The sequence below is a fragment of the Dromiciops gliroides genome, chromosome 3 (assembly GCF_019393635.1).
Source record: "Dromiciops gliroides isolate mDroGli1 chromosome 3, mDroGli1.pri, whole genome shotgun sequence".
NCBI classification, from domain to species: Eukaryota; Metazoa; Chordata; class Mammalia; order Microbiotheria; family Microbiotheriidae; genus Dromiciops; species Dromiciops gliroides.
The window spans coordinates 648,043,213-648,058,537 of NC_057863.1; the positions used below are offsets into that span (position 1 = coordinate 648,043,213).

At 47.4% G+C, this 15,325-nt stretch overlaps 1 protein-coding gene across 1 annotated transcript; it reads right to left on the reverse strand.

Moving 5' to 3' along the window:
* Positions 1-1,741: 1,741 nt before the first annotated feature.
* On the reverse strand, positions 1,742-6,911 carry IGSF23 (immunoglobulin superfamily member 23). Its single transcript, XM_043993909.1, has 4 exons — positions 6,665-6,911; positions 5,256-5,525; positions 2,310-2,446; positions 1,742-1,804 (listed from the first exon to the last, which is right to left on the reverse strand). Exons 1-4 carry the CDS (start codon positions 6,909-6,911, stop codon positions 1,742-1,744), a joined length of 717 nt encoding a protein of 238 aa, XP_043849844.1.
* Between the last annotated feature and the right edge of the window lie 8,414 nt (positions 6,912-15,325).

Here is a 15,325-nt window from a genome sequence, read left to right on the forward strand (position 1 = left end):
AGGAATCATTGAGTATAATCTTCTCATTTTACAAATAAGTAAACTGAAGCTCAGAGAAATAGAATTGCCCAACAGCATATAGCTAAGTACAAGAGTTGTATCTTTTTTGTTTTTGTGGGGCAATGAGGTTTAAGTGACTTGTCCAAAGTCACACAGGCTGTATTTGAACTCAGGTCCTCCTGAATCCAGGGCCGGTGCTTTATCCACTGCACCACCTAGCTGCTCCTCGGTTCACTGCTTTTTATTGAGGGGGCCCTGGCTGGTCATTGTGGTCCTCCCTTGCCTCCCTGAGCTCACTTGACCCAGACCTGCAGGGACAGAAGAGGGCTAATGTGAGTGTCTTGTTGGGCAGGAGCAGGTAGAGCAGGAGATGTTCTGTTCGCAGCCACAGGCTGTCCCTGCTTCCCCATCTCCCCATCAGTCTGATGCCCTTAGGCTCTTGGACAAGCTGAGAGCTGCGGTATGTTCAAACTCCTCACGCTGGCATTCAAGGCCCTTAGTCTCCTCCTGTCCTCATCATATATACTCGATACTCTGGATGACTTTCTAGACCTTTAACAAGACCTGTATTCTTCCACCACTGAGCTTTGCTCACAGAGTTCCCAGCAGTGACCTTCCTTTCCATCTTCAATTGCAACATTGTTTTAAAGCCCAGCTTAAGGGATATCTCCTCCATGAAGCTGTCCCTGATCTCACCCATCACTTTGCACCTCTCTAATGCATTTAGCAGGGCAGCTAGGGGGTGCCATAGCGGATAGAGTGTTGGGCCTGGAGTCAGGGGGACTCATCTTCTTAAGTTCAAATCCAGCCTCAGACACTTACTAGCTGTGTGACCCTGGGTGAGTAACTTAACTCGGTTTGCCTCAGTTTCCTCATCTGTAAAGTGAGCTGGAGAAGGAAATAGCAAAACGTTCCAGTGTCTCTGACGAGAAAACCCCAGAGGGGGTCATGAAGAATTGGACTGATCAACAAAAAAAATGCATCTAGCCTGTTACACTACGTGTTACAGTTCCCTCTATGTACCACGTAGGCACCAAGAACAGCTCTTATCTAAAGTGTCTCTCAGTGTTCTGTGCACAGTAGGCTCTGAAAAGTGTTTGATGAGTTTAATTAAACTGAATTGAATTTCAGAGTGAGGCGGGATCCTTGAGATCACTGAGCCCAACCTGCTCAGAGAGGGGAAGCAACTTATCTGAGGGAGCACAGTACATTGGAATCCTAACCTCCTGAGCCCTAGCGAGGCCTCTTTCCACTTTCTCCAGCTGTATCTTAGCTTAGCCTGAGCTTAACCTCAGTTTACCTTTCACTCTTCTCCATCTGATTTGTCCCATTCTTTTCTGGTCCATCCCTTTCCAGCTGGCTTGGGGGTTAGAAATGGAATTGGCCAAGTCCAGACATTTAGAGGCAGCCAGTGCTTCTGGGGAAGAAGTCAGCACCTGACAAGTTGCTGTTTCTAGCTGGAACCAGAACAGACAGCCAATGGGCTCCTTCTTTAATATGGGGGGTGTGATAAGATCACATTCACGTCCACTTCAGTTCTGCATTTCTCTCTTCTTTGTTTCAAAGTTCCTTCCCAGCCCTGACATTCCATCTTCCAAGGCCCTTCCCACCTCTGACATTCCCTGTTCTAAGGGCCCTTCTAGCTCTGACATTCCATGGTCTAAGGTTTTCCCCAACCAAGACATCTTATGCTTTGCGTTTTAAGTCTCCTTATAGGTTTCTTTTCCTTCTCCCCTTGCTTTTACCTCCTGGGCTGAAGGGCTTCCAGGCTCAGGGACACCCACAATTCCTCCTTCTTCCGTTCCTGCAAAGAAGAGAGGAGAGGAGAGTCAGAGAGAAGTAGAAACAGGAGGCTCCCCTCCTCAGTCCCTGATTGGGCCTGAGCAAGGAGAAGAGGAGTTTGGGGCCCTTATCTTTCTCCTGGTGGAGGAGAGGATGGTCATATTGGTAGAAGACCTGTATGTGGTCTGGGCCAATGGGATCTGTAGGCAGTGTATGTTGCTAGCTAGATTACCTCAGAGGCAGAACTAAGATGCAGCAATGGGGCTTGACCTCGAGGCAGTAAAATTCATAGGGGCTAGGTTATGAAAAGATGAGTTATTCTATGATAATGACACTGATAATTCAGTGCAATGTCTCCTGGCTTTCCCCCAGGAAGGATGGGTTACAGAACTTTCTGTGACACACCCACTGCCATACAGTGGTACCACAAAGCAGGAGGAGGGCTTCTTTGGTATGACCCAAGAATGTCCACCAATTACCCAATGAAGGGGAGGCCTTCCTTACTCCAATGCCTTCCTGTTGATCACAGAGTACACTATGCCCCCGATGAAGGTGATTATTCCCACAATTCCTGCAATGGTCAGGCAGATGGCAGGACCTCCAGAGAGGGAGTAGACAGGATCGGGTTCGATGGGCCCTGTGTCGGTGTCCTCTGAAAGGGGCTCTAGGGAATGAGTAGATCAGTAGAGTCAGGGACCAGGGAGTCAGGGCCATGCTCACTGCCCACCTTCCCCACCAGCCACAAAGAAGACAGGGGCAATGGGAACATCACGGGAACATGTGTTCAGACCTCCACTTTAGTTCCTTCATCTCTAACAATTCATACTTTTTTTTTGGGGGGTGGGGCAATGAGGGTTAAGTGACTTGTCCAGGGTCACACAGCTAGTAAGTATCAAGTGTCTGAGATTAGATTTGAACTCAGGTCCTCCTGAATCCAGGGTCAGTGCTTTTCCCACTGTAGTGCCACCTAGCTGCCCCTATCTCTTATAATTCAATTCAACCCAACAAGCATTGATGGGGACCCCACTGGGGTATTTAGCACTGGAGCCAGGTGCTGGGCATACAAAGACTGCCCAGAACTGGTCCCTGCCCTCTAGGAACTTACAGTCTCCTAGAGGGTGGGATACAGTATCATAGGCAAGAATAGGGACAAGGCACTTGGGGTTTCATAGGCCCAGGGAACTCCTGGATCAGGAAACTCCCCTCACTGGTGCTGATTGACATCTTTAGTCTTAGAGAGGTCCCTGGGGGCACTGAGAGGTTAAGTAGCTTGTGTCCGAGGTGAGACTTGAACCCAGGTCTTTCTGTTTCCAAGGCCAGCTCTCCATCAGCTGTGGTGTGCTGCTTTGTGTAAGCAGAGCCAATAAAGCAATTTGGGAGCTGGGTGGTGGAGAGCAGCAGCCAGAGGCACCCAGAAAAGTCTTGTGAATGGAGCCTTGGAAGGAGCAGGAGGTGAGGAGGGGGAGTGTGCCACGTATAGGGAACAGCTTATGCAAAGGAATGGTGGTGGGAGGTGTGCTGTCCTCCTTAGCGGGGGTCTCTAGGGAGAGAGGGGACGGTCACTTGCTAAGGGTGCTCCAGAGGGGCTCTCAGCTCTGAGCTGGGTGGGAACAGTCTCTGAGGTCCTTTCCAGTGCTAAGATTTCTTATCATGGCATTCAGGGCTCCTCACCCTCTGGCCTCATGTTCTGTTTCCAACTTTCCCACACTTGAAGTTCTCGCCCAATTGGACAATCACGCTGCGTTCTCCTCCCACCCTCTCCCACTCCGTGCATTCAGCTGGGCTCCCTCCATCCTCCTGTCCTCATCCCTGGAATGCAATCCCTCTCCGTCCCTGCCTCTGAGATCTGTTTCTTCAGGGCCCCCAGCTCGGGGGCTGCCTCCTCCAAGAAGCCTTCCTGGAGCCTGTCTCCTGGAAGTGACATCTCCATCCCTGAGCTCTCCCTCCTCTCTGGATAACCTCTCCTGCTCATTCCCACTGGTCTCCCTCGCCTTCTCTCTGCTCAAGCAGTCCAGCCCCTGGATGACTGCAATAGCCTTCTCCTCGGTCTCTCTGCCTCCTGCCTCCCTCCTCCCCGACCCATGCCGCACACAGCTGCCGAAGCACATCAGACCATGGCGGGTCTCTGCTCAAGAAGCTTCAGTGGAGACCCCCATGACCCTTAGGATGAATGTCAGCCAGGTCCTCACATTAGCATTAAAAGCCCTTCACAATCTAGCTCTGGCCTGTCTTCTCAGGCTGATGACTCTTCTTCACTACTCTACTGTTCTATGCTCTGGTCAGACTGGCCTGTTGGCACCTTCCCAAGTGTGCCATTCCATCTCCAGCCTCCTTGTCTTTGCAGAGGCTGTGCCATCCCCCTGGAGTCCCTGGCTCGGAATGCTCTTTCTCCTCACATCCTTTTCTTCATTTTTAAAAAATTAAAAAAAAATTTTTTTAGTGAGGCAATTGGGGTTAAGTGACTTACCCAGGGTCACACAGCTAGTAAGTGTTAAGTGTCTGAGGCCGGATTTGAACTCAGGTACTCCTGACTCCAGGGCCGGTGCTCTATCCACTGCACCACCTAGCTGCCCCACATCCTTTTTTTCAAACAGGGCTCAGCTCAAGGCCACCTCCTACAAGACCACTTGTCACCTTGTCATCAGGCCTGAGTCACATTGCATTTATTTTCCACAGATCCTATATTTGCTGATTTGTAAGTGTGTTGCCTTTCTTGTTGGCTATTGTGGTTTTGTATTAAGAATGTTGGCTTTGGGTTCAGAGGATCTAGGTTCTAATTCTAGCTTGGCTGCCAATTTGCTGCCTGTGACACTTTGGGCAAGTCACTTAACCCCACTGGGCCTCAGTTTCCCCATCAGATAACCTCTGAGGTCCCACAAGATCATGGGATCACAGAGTCAGAGCAGAGGGGAACATCTGAGGCCATTTTGTCTATTCTCTTCATTTGACAGAGGAGAGAACTGAGGTCCAGAGAGGTCAAGGGATGCATTCCAGGTCTCACCAATGATAAGGATGATTCACACCTGGACTCTCTGACTCCAAACCCAGCAGTCTTTCCACTGAATGGCAAACCTCTCCCTCCCCTGAGCTCTCATGGCTATGATTGCTTATGCTAATTGCTTGGCACTGGCTCTAGACCTCCTAGGATTGTTAATAATATTGATTAGGGCAAGTATTAGACCACTTTTACAAATGGGAAAACTGAGGCACAGAGAGGTTAATTGACTTGCCCACAGTCACTCAGCCAAAAACTGACAGAGGCGAGATCGGAACCCTGGTTTTCCAATGTCAAGTCCAACACGTTTCCCATGATGCCATCCTCCAACTTGACGTGTGGGCTTCATCTTTCCAAGCAGAGGACAGGGATCATGTCTAGTGCTGCTTCCCCTACTCCCATAGGAGCCAGGCCTACCAAACACTTATTAATTGATTCAGGGCTGGGCTGGGGGTGGGCTGGTCAATGGGGAACTCACGGGGCAGCTGCACTTGGATGGGACTGGAGATCATGAGGCCCACACTGTTCTGAGCGGTGCACGTGTAGTTTCCCAGGTCCTTCTGGGCCAGTCTCTGGATAATATACTTGTCACGGCTTCCACACACATTGCCATTAAGGGACCAGGAGATCAGTGGTCTGGGGTTTGCTGTAGCCAAACATTGCAGGACCACAGAGTAGTTGAGGTCACTCACAATAGTGCCTTTATTCGCTTTTGGATATGAGGATGTCACCACCGATCCAGGTCCGTCTGTGAGGGGTAGAGGGTGTCACAGTAAGGATGCCAGGGTAGTGTATTGGGAAAGAGATGGTTAAAGAGAGGGAAGGGCCCCAGTAATTCCCTTTAAGTGGAGAGGGAACAAATGTGGAAAATGAGAAAGGCAGAATGTCAGAGCTGGGAGGACCCTTAGAATAGGGAAGGTCAGAGCTGGGAGGGGTCTTAGAACAGAGAATGTCAGGGCTGGGAAAGCCCTGAGGAACCATCTAAAGTAGTTCTTTCCTCCTAGATATGGAGAAACTGCAGTCCAGAGTGAAGGGGCCTCTTGGTCTTGGTAACCCAGTAGTGAGATTAGAACTCAGGTCTTTTGCCTCTATGTCCAGTGTGCTTTCTACCAAAGTGCCCTGCTGCTTTCTCTTTCAGATAGTTTGCCTAGAATGAAGGGCGAATGTCACAGGAAGGCAGACTATGGTTCATTATGGAAAATCATAACATCTAGTGTTTATATAGCACTTTAAAGCTTGCAAAGCTCTTTGTAATTATGATCTTGTTTGATCCTTACAATCACCCTGGGAGGCAGACACTATGATTATCCCTATCTTACACGTGAGGAAACTGAGGCAAACAGAGTTTAAGCAGCTTGCCCAGGGTCACATTGTGACCGAGTCAGTGTCCAAGGCTGGATTTGAACCCACTTCTTGACTATGGACCCAGTGCTGTGATGTAACGTACCCCATCAGCTGCCCCATCCCTGGGTCTCAGAGCCTCAGATTCACCGTTTGTAAAATGAGGTAGCTGAATGAGGTGACCCCCAAAGGCAGAGCAGCACAGAGAAATCAGTACAGGATTCAGTCAAGAAGACTTCGGTTTGAAGTCTCTGCCACTTACTGAGTGACTTCGGCCAAGCCACTTCACTTCTTTGGCCTCAGTTTCCCTATCAGTAAAATGAGAGGGTTGCTGTATCAGCCGACTTTTGCGGTCCCTCCTGGCTCCAAGTCCATGACCCTCTGTTCCTTGAGTATGGATGCACCCCTGGCAGAGGATTTCTGCACTGGGTGAGTGGCTGGACCCCCCCTAAGTTTGGTCCCCTGGGTCTTTGTGCCGTCCTGTGCAGGGTTGGGGTAGGAGGTGAAATCGGGGATAGGCAGTGGGAAGAGGCATCAGTTACTCACAGAGCACAGTCAGTTGGATGATCTCACTTGTCTGGTAGCCAAACTCATTCCACACTCTGCAGAAGTATATGCCCTGGTCCCCTCGCCTCACCAGCCGGATGGTGAGGGTCCTGTTGTTGCTGGACAGCTCCAGCCGCCCTCCCCCATGCAGCAGCTGACCTCCCTCGTACCAGAGGACTGTGATGTTGGTTTCATTGGTATTACAGGTGAAGACCACTGAATCCACATTCTCTACAGCAACAGTCATGTTGGCTGAGATGTCTGGCACTAGTATCAACTCTAGGTGGGAGAGTGAGATATAGAACAGAAGTATTGGGTGGAAGTTATGGACCCCAGGTTCAAATTTTGTCTTGGTCACTACCTGTGTGACTTTGAGCAAGTCACTTGGGGTCTCTGTTTCCTTATCTATAAAATAGGGAAGGGGGTGGGACTGGAGGGCTCTTGAGGTTTTTTCCTAGCTCCTATATCCATGAGCCTACACATGACTTTGGGTAAGTCATTTCACTTCTCTGACCTCAGTATCCCCCTTTGTAAAATAAAGGGGTTAGAAAAGATAGCTTCAGAGGTCCCTTCTACCTCCAATTTGGGTGTCCTCAGGATGCCCTCCTTGAATACCACATCTGCAAGCTCTTCTCCCCTTCCTTTGAGCCCTTATCACACTTAACATCACCCATATACAAATTCTCTGGTGTCTTTGACCTTTCTGGGTATATTTCCCTTTCCCCTAGGAGGAAGTGGGGGCTTGCCCAGACACCCTTATCCCCAGAGGAGCCCTCCCACTTTCACCCTTGTCTCCTGGGGTGAGGAGGAGGGATCATGTGAGATTGGAGATAAAATGGGTCTTTGGATATCACTAAGTCCTCCCCATTTTTCAGAGAAAGAAACTGAGGCCCCCAGAAAGGAAGTGACTCACCTAGTGTCACTGGGCCATAAGTATTGGAGGCAAGTTAGCACCATGGTTCTTCTGAGCCAAATTCAGCAAGAATTCATGAAGCCCTACTATGTGTCAGGCATTGTGTTAAGCAATGGGGATAAAAAAATGAACTGGTTCCTGCCCTCAAGGGTCTTCCATTCTATGAAGGCAAGAGAGGCTCCAGGGACCTTCCTCCTCAGGAACTAAGGGTACAGCTTACCCCGCTTACCATTTTGTCTCCACACTCGGATGTACGTGGATGCCTTCTCTAGTCCTGAGGGAGTATTCAGTACCAGGGAGTAAAAGCCAGTGTGAGAGGGAGTGAGGTTTCTGATTTCCAATGTGTTCCAGCTGGTCAGAGCCTCCCTTCCGGTGTGGGCAGGACCAAGGTGCTGATCACAGGGGCCCGTATGGGTAGTGGGGATGCAGCTGGTAATCATGTCAGGACTCCAGGACTGGAAGCCGGAATACCAGGTGGCATTGAGGATACCATCTGGGGTGTTCAGGGCAGTCAGACGCACAGTGTCTCCTTCCACAGGTTGGTTTGGGATAGCGACGATGAAGATCTGAGCAGATTCTGCAGGGACCCAGAAGCTGAGCAGGGTAGCTTGGAGAAGGACAAGAAATGAGGTTAGGGGTGGGGTGAGATGGGAAGAGCAGCTCTGTGAGGGACTGAGTGCCACATTGGGGGCAAGTTTGTGTTCCCTTCCTGAACAGGACTGGTGTTCCTTCCTTGTCTAGTGGGTAAAAGCTGAGCTGTAATTTTTACGCGTGAATGTCAAATGGTAGGAAAAGTGCCCTCCATTATTCCAGGGATGGTGTCATGAGATATGGTCCATTTGTTGAAAGGGGAGATAGAGACCTTGGGATACCAGTGCAAGGCTGAGTTTGGGGGAATAGTGTAGAATAAGGTTGGCGCTCACCCTAGCCTGCCATTTTATTTTATTTTTTTCATTTAAATATTTTATTATTTTCCAGTTACATTTAGAGAGTTTTCAACATTTGTTTTTATAAGATTTTTAGTATCAATTTTTTCTCCCTCCCTCCCCTCCCTCCCCCCTTCCCAAGACAGCAAGTAATCTGATATACAATCACATTAAACATATTTCTGCATTAATCATGTTATGAGAGAAGAATCAGAGCAAAAAGGAAAAAAAACCTCAAAAAAGAAAAACAACAACAACAGCAACAACAAAAAACAATAGAAATAGTATGGTTCGATCTGCATCTAGATTTCACAGTTCTTTTTTTTCCCCTTGATTTGGAGAGCATTTTCCATCATGAGTCCTTTGGAACTATCTTGGACCATTGTATTGCTGAGAAGAATCAAACCTATCACAGTTGATTAACACATAATGTTATTGATACTGTGTACAATGCTCTCCTGGTTCTGCTCATCTCACTCAGCATCAATTCATGGAAGTTCTTCCAGGTTTCTCTGAAATCCGCCTGCTCATTGTTTCTTATAGCACAATAGTATCCCATTACATTCATATACCACAACTTGTTCAGCTATTCCCCAACTGATGGGCAACCCCTCAGTTTCCAATTCCTTGCCACGACAAAAAGAGAAGCTATAAATATTTTTGTACGTGTGGATCCTTTTCCATTTTTTATGATCTCTTTTGGAAAAAAGACCTAATAGTGGTATTGCTGCATCAAAGGGTATGCACAGCTTTATAACTCCTTGGGCATAGTTCCAAACTGCTCTCCAGAATGGTTGGATCAGTTCACAGCTCCACCAACAATGCATTAGTGTTCCAATTTTTCCACAGCTTCTCCAACATTTATTATTTTCCTTTTTTGATCATATTAGCCAATCTGATAGGTGTCAGGTGATACCTCAGAGTTGTTTTAATTTGCATTTCTCTAATCAATAGTGATTTAGAGCATTTTTTCATATGGCAATATATAGCTTTGATTTCTTCATCAGAAAACTGCCTGTTCATATCCTTTGACCATATCTCAATTGGGGAATGACTTGGATTCTTATAAATTTGATTTAGTTCCCGATATATTTTAGAAATGAGGCCTTTGGGGCAGCTAGGTGGCACAGTGGATAAAGCCCCGATCCTGCATTCAGGAAGATCTGAGTTCAAAATCCAGCCTCAGACACTTGTTACTTACTAGCTGTGTGACTCTGGGCAAGTCAATTAACCCTCACTGCCCCTCAAAAAACCAAACCATCAAAAACAAACAAAAAAAGAAATGAGGCCTTTATTAGAAGTACTGCTAACCTGCCATTTTAACTAATTATTCTTGACAACTAGGTGCTTAGAGTGGTCACTGCCCTTTAGATTCATCATACTGGGGTGAAGCACTGGCTATACCACCTTTGTTATGGTCCTAGGAGAGAGCATGAATGTTCGTGTGAGGCTCTCGTGTGTCTGACAAAGGATTTCATGATTTCCTTGTGAACAAGATAGAGAGATGTGGCCAAGACAATGGTACTTTGGATAGCTCCAAGAATGGATGAATGGGTGGATCCAAAGAGTAGATCTGCGTCAACTTGGAGGGAAGTCTTTAGTGATGTCCCCTAAGGGTCTGTTACAGATATTTTTATAAAAACTTTGACAAAGGCATAGAAAGATGTCACGTTCATCAAAATGACAAACGATACCAAGCTAGGAAGAATGGCCGACACAGTGAGTGATGGTCAGCTTCTCAAAAGATCGTGGCAGGCTAGATGATAGGGTGAATTTTAATAAGATGAAATTGACCAGGGACAAATGCAAAATCATCCACTTGGATTTAAGAAATTAATTTCTCAAGCACAAGAGGAGAGAAGCCAATCACCTGAAAAAGACCCAAAAGCTTGAGTAGACTGCAAGCTACTCCAAGCGGTCACACTGCAAGAGAGTGGTCATAAAAATGGATGTAATACTTGGCTGCTTTTTGAGAAGAAGAGTTTCTAGGAGTAAAGAGGTGATGGCCTCCCCATCCTCTTTCCTACCTAGATCAGACCTGGAGCGTTGTGTTCGCTTCTGGGAAATCATGCTTTAGCTCAGTCAGTGATGGGTTCGAGGGGCTCTAGAAGGAGACAGTCTGGACGGTGAGGGCTTTTGGAGCAAGTGGGAGTGTTCAACCTGCAGAAAATGAGTCTTGGGAGTGTAGTAGGATGGTTATATCCAGGGAACGGAAGTCCTGTTGCGTGGAAGGGGGTTAGACTTGGTTTGCTTAGCTTATGAGGACAAAGAAAGGGGGCAAAGGGTGCAAGCTTTGGTCTCAGTAGAGGAACGACCAAACAGACCTCCTAACAGTTACACTTGTCACAATGTGGAATGTACTGCCTTGGAAGGCAGTTGGTTTTCTCTGCTCCATGTTGTATAGGTGGTCCCTGAGGTCTCTTCCAACTTGGGAAGGGCATTGGAGAGGCTGGGTTCTGTTCCACACACTGTCACAAAATAACCTTGAAACCTAGGGTCATTTAGTTTCCCCTTATGGGCCTCAGTTTCACCATATGTAAAAAGAGTGGGCTCTACTAGATGGTTTTAAAAATACTAGTTTATGGCTCTGCATTCAATGCTCTGTGTTCTAAGGCCTCTGACATCCTACCCTCAGAGGTGTCTCTGATATTGTATGTTCTCAAGTTCCTTCTGGCTCTAGCATTCTGGGTTCTAATGCCCTTTTGGGCTCTGACCTTTTATTCTGTATATTGTAATGGCCCTTCTAATTTTTACCTTCTAAGTTCTGATAACCCTCCCAGCTTGGACATTCTAGCAATCATCTTATTTATATGCATGTGTGTGTCTGAGGGTCCATGTATGAGTTTTTGTGCCCTGCCCAGGGATTGCAGATCAGTCCCATTATGTCAAGGTCTGGGCTTGGGGTTGAGTTTGGGTTTGGGTTCCCCCAGGACTGTTCCCTCTCTTATCAATCTCCCTAAACCTCTGGTGTGTATGTGTGTGTGTGTGGATAGTTCTTACCTGTGAGCAGGAACCTTCTCCAGGGGCTGCCCCAGTCATGTGGAGGGTCACTGGACAGATCCATGATTCTGCCCCTTCAGGGAACTTCCACCTTGATCACCAATTCTTGCCCCACCCCCTCCTGAGCAAAATCGTTTTCTCAACCACTGGCAGATGTTTTTGCCCAATCCTGGCCCCAGGACGAGCCTGGCCCCTGCCACTAGCTTTGTCCTTACTGCTTTGGTTAGCTCTGCCCAGGATCATGTCATCTGCCTGTCTGGGCAGGGACTTTGTTCTTGACCCTCCCCTTCCTGAACAGTATCTGAATCCTCCTGCCTCCCCAGGTAAGCCGTTCCTGAACTTAAACCCCTCCTGCCAACCACTCTTCCAGTGACCTCTGGGAATTCAACAACTCTCTCCACATTCCAACCCACCTCTCTATCCATGAGAGAAACCCTTTGTGTGTGTGGCTTTGGGGTAGAATAATAACCGCTTCCATTTATATAGTGCTTTAAGCTCAGAATAACCCTATGAGTGGTCATACAGTAAGTGTCTTAGGTAAGATGCTTTCTTGGGTCACCTGTCTCTGGGGTCTTCACTCTTTCCATTTCTCCTCTGATAAGCCTGGGTCTCCTGCTGCTTCATCCCCAAGGAGATAAGAAAAGGGGGCGCATAGCCAGGCTTATCTCCCTCCCCCTGCCCAAGCCTCATGGTCTTGGCTTAAATGGTCCAAGGTTCCTATTCCTTCCCCTCACACCTTGGTGGACCTTTCTCTTCCTCTTTCTCTCATATCCCAGTCAAATTATCTGTTCCAAACTTCTCCTCAACTCCCCAGGGCAAAGGTTCCCAATTTATCAGTTATAGCCCAGGAATAGTAGGCTAATCTCATGATTACTTTCTTTTATTGGTCTAAAATTAATAGTCTAAATGTGTTGTTCAGTGAGTCATAGGATCAGGCAGAAATAGTGGACTCCTTCCTTAGCCTTCTTCCTGTTCTGATCCCTCTCACTTTGTTTGCAGGGCAGTATGATGTAATGGGAAAAGTCATGAACTGGGAAGCAAGACTGGGTTCTAATCTTCATTCTGATAATCTCTCTCTCTCTCTCTCTCTCTCTCTCTCTCTCTCTCTCTCTCTCTCTCTCTCTCTCTCTCTCTCTCTCTCTCTCTCTCTCAGGGTAATGAGGGTTAAGTGACTTGCCCAGAGTCACACAGCTAGTAAGCATCAAGTGCCTGAGGCTGGATTTAAATTCAGGTCCTCCTGAATTCAGGGCTGATGTTTTATCCACTGCACCACCCAACTGTTCCCTGATAATCTCTTGATAGAGACTGGGTCAGGGATTTCAAAGGCATAGAGAACTCCCAGGGGGTGGAAACTCCCTTAACTAGTGTAGGGTGGCATCTTTTCTATAACTTTTAATTTTAGAAAGAGTTGTCCAGAACATGGAGTGAGTGTGTGTGTGTGTGTGTGTGTGTGTGTGTGTGTGTGTGTGTGAGGGACAGACAGAGACAGAAACAGAGACAGAAAGAGAAAGAGACAGAGAGAGAGAGGGAGGGAGAGAAAGAGTGAACATGAGAAAGAGGAGAGAGAGGAAAGAGAGGAGGGAGGGAGGGGAAAGGGGGAGAGAGAGAGAGAGAGAGAGAGAGAGAGAGAGAGAGAGACAGAGACAGAGACAGAGACAGAGAGAGGGAGGGAGGGAGAGAGTGAGCATGAGAGGAGGGGGGAGAGACACACACACAGACAGAGACAGAGAGAAAGAGAGAGTGAGCATGAGAGAGACAGAGAGAGAGAGGGAGGGAGAGAAAGAGTGAACATGAGAAAGAGGAGAGAGAGGAAAGAGAGGAGGGAGGGAGGGGAAAGGGGGGAGAGAGAGAGAGAGAGAGAGAGAGAGAGAGAGACAGAGAGAGAGACAGAGACAGAGACAGAGACAGAGAGAGGGAGGGAGGGAGAGAGTGAGCATGAGAGGAGGGGGGAGAGACACACACACAGACAGAGACAGAGAGAAAGAGAGAGTGAGCATGAGAGAGACAGAGAGAGAGAGGGAGGGAGAGAAAGAGTGAACATGAGAAAGAGGAGAGAGAGGAAAGAGAGGAGGGAGGGAGGGGAAAGGGGGAGAGAGAGAGAGAGAGAGAGAGAGAGAGAGAGAGAGGGAGAGATAGAGACAGAGACAGAGAGAGGGAGGGAGGGAGAGAGTGAGCATGAGAGGAGGGGGGAGAGACACACACACAGACAGAGACAGAGAGAAAGAGAGAGGGAGCATGAGAGAGACAGAGAGAGAGAGAGAGAGAGAGACAGACAGACAGACAGAGACAGACAGAGAGAGACAGAGACAGGGAGGGGGAGAGGAAGAGGAGAGAGGATATGAACCCAGGACTTATTGGCTCTGAGGTCAGCTCTTTGTTCACAATACTATTTACCTGCTAATGATCCATTTCTCTTTCTGGGTCTTAGTTTCCTTACTGATAAAGTGAAATGTACCCTCCTCTCCTCCCCCCTGGTTTTGGTACTATGATGAAATCAGCTCTGCTACTACTGTTCCTGGAAGGGGAGCCTTCATCCCTATGGTCCCACTTACTAGCCTTGAAACTTTCTTTTTTTTTTAGTTAGGCAATTGGGGTTAAGTGACTTGCCCAGGGTCACACAGCTAGTAAGTGTTAAGTGTCTGAGGCCAGATTTGAACTCAGGTCCTCCTGAATCCAGGGCTGGTGTTCCATCCACTGTGCCACCTAGCTGCCCCATGCCTTGAAACTTTCTGAACCAAAGTCCCTCTCTCTGGCTACCCCTCCTTTGTGGGCCATCTCTCCCTAGTAGAATGTAAGCTTCTTGAGGGCAGGGATGGGTTTGCTTTTCTATTTGTATCCTCAGTGCTTGGCATAGTACTTAGAACATTTTATTCTTGTTCAGTCATTCAGTTGTGTCTGGCTCTTTGTGCTCCATGGACCACAGCACACCAGGCCCTTCTATCCTCCTCTATCCCCCCAAGTCTATCCAAGCCCATGTGCCTTGTTTCCATGACACTATCTATCTATCTCATCCTCTGCCATATTCTTCTCTTTTGCCTTGAATCTTTCCCAATGTCGTGGTTTTCTGAATTAATTTCTTTAAGTATTGACTGATTTGATCTTTTTGCTGCCCAAGTGACTCTCCAAAGTCTAATTCTAAAGAGTCAATTCTACAGTGCTCAGCTTTCCTTATAGTCCAACTCTCACAACCATACATCGCTATTGGGAAAACCATAATTTTGACTATATAGAACTTTGTTAGTAGGGTGATGTTTCTGCTTTTTAGTAGGCTGTCCATCAAGGAGCAAGTGTCTTAATTTCATGGTGCAGTCACTGTGTATAGTCACCCTTGAGCCCAAATCTGACTGCTTCTATTTCTTCTCCCTCTATTTGTCAGGAAGTGATGGACCATTTACTACAATCTTAGTTTTTTTGTTTTTGTTTTTTGATGTTAAGCTTCATGTCAGCTTTTATGTTCTCCTTTACCCTCACGAAAAGGCTTCTTAATTCCTCTTCATTTTCTGTATCAGAGTGTTATCATCTGCATATCTGAGATTGTTATTTCTCCCAGAAACCTTAGTTCTGGCTTTTGAATCATCCAGCCTGGCATTTCCCATGAAGTACTCTGCTTATAAGTTAAATAGGTAAACTGACAATGTATAGCCTTAACATACTCCTTTTCCAGTTGTTCCATTTTCAGTTCTAACTGTTGCTTGTTGGCCCGCATACAGGTTCCTAAGAGTCAAGTTAGTTGATCTGGTCCTCCCATCTCTTTGAGGACTTGTCACATTTTGTTGTGATCCACACAGTCAGTCAAAGGCTTTAGTGTAGTCAATGAAGCAG

What these genes read in the sequence shown, in the direction of transcription:
- IGSF23 (XM_043993909.1), bottom strand. Translation starts at nt 6,911, where the DNA reads ATGACTGTTGCTGTAGAGAATGTGGATTCAGTGGTCTTCACCTGTAAT. An exon ending in CATCCAAGTGCAGCTGCCCC is followed by an intron (nt 2,447 to 5,255) that starts GTGAGTTCCCCA and finishes CTCATTCCCTAG; the next exon opens with AGCCCCTTTCAGAGGACACC. An exon ending in TCGGGGGCATAGTGTACTCT is followed by an intron (nt 1,805 to 2,309) that starts GTGATCAACAGG and finishes TCTTCTTTGCAG; the next exon opens with GAACGGAAGAAGGAGGAATT.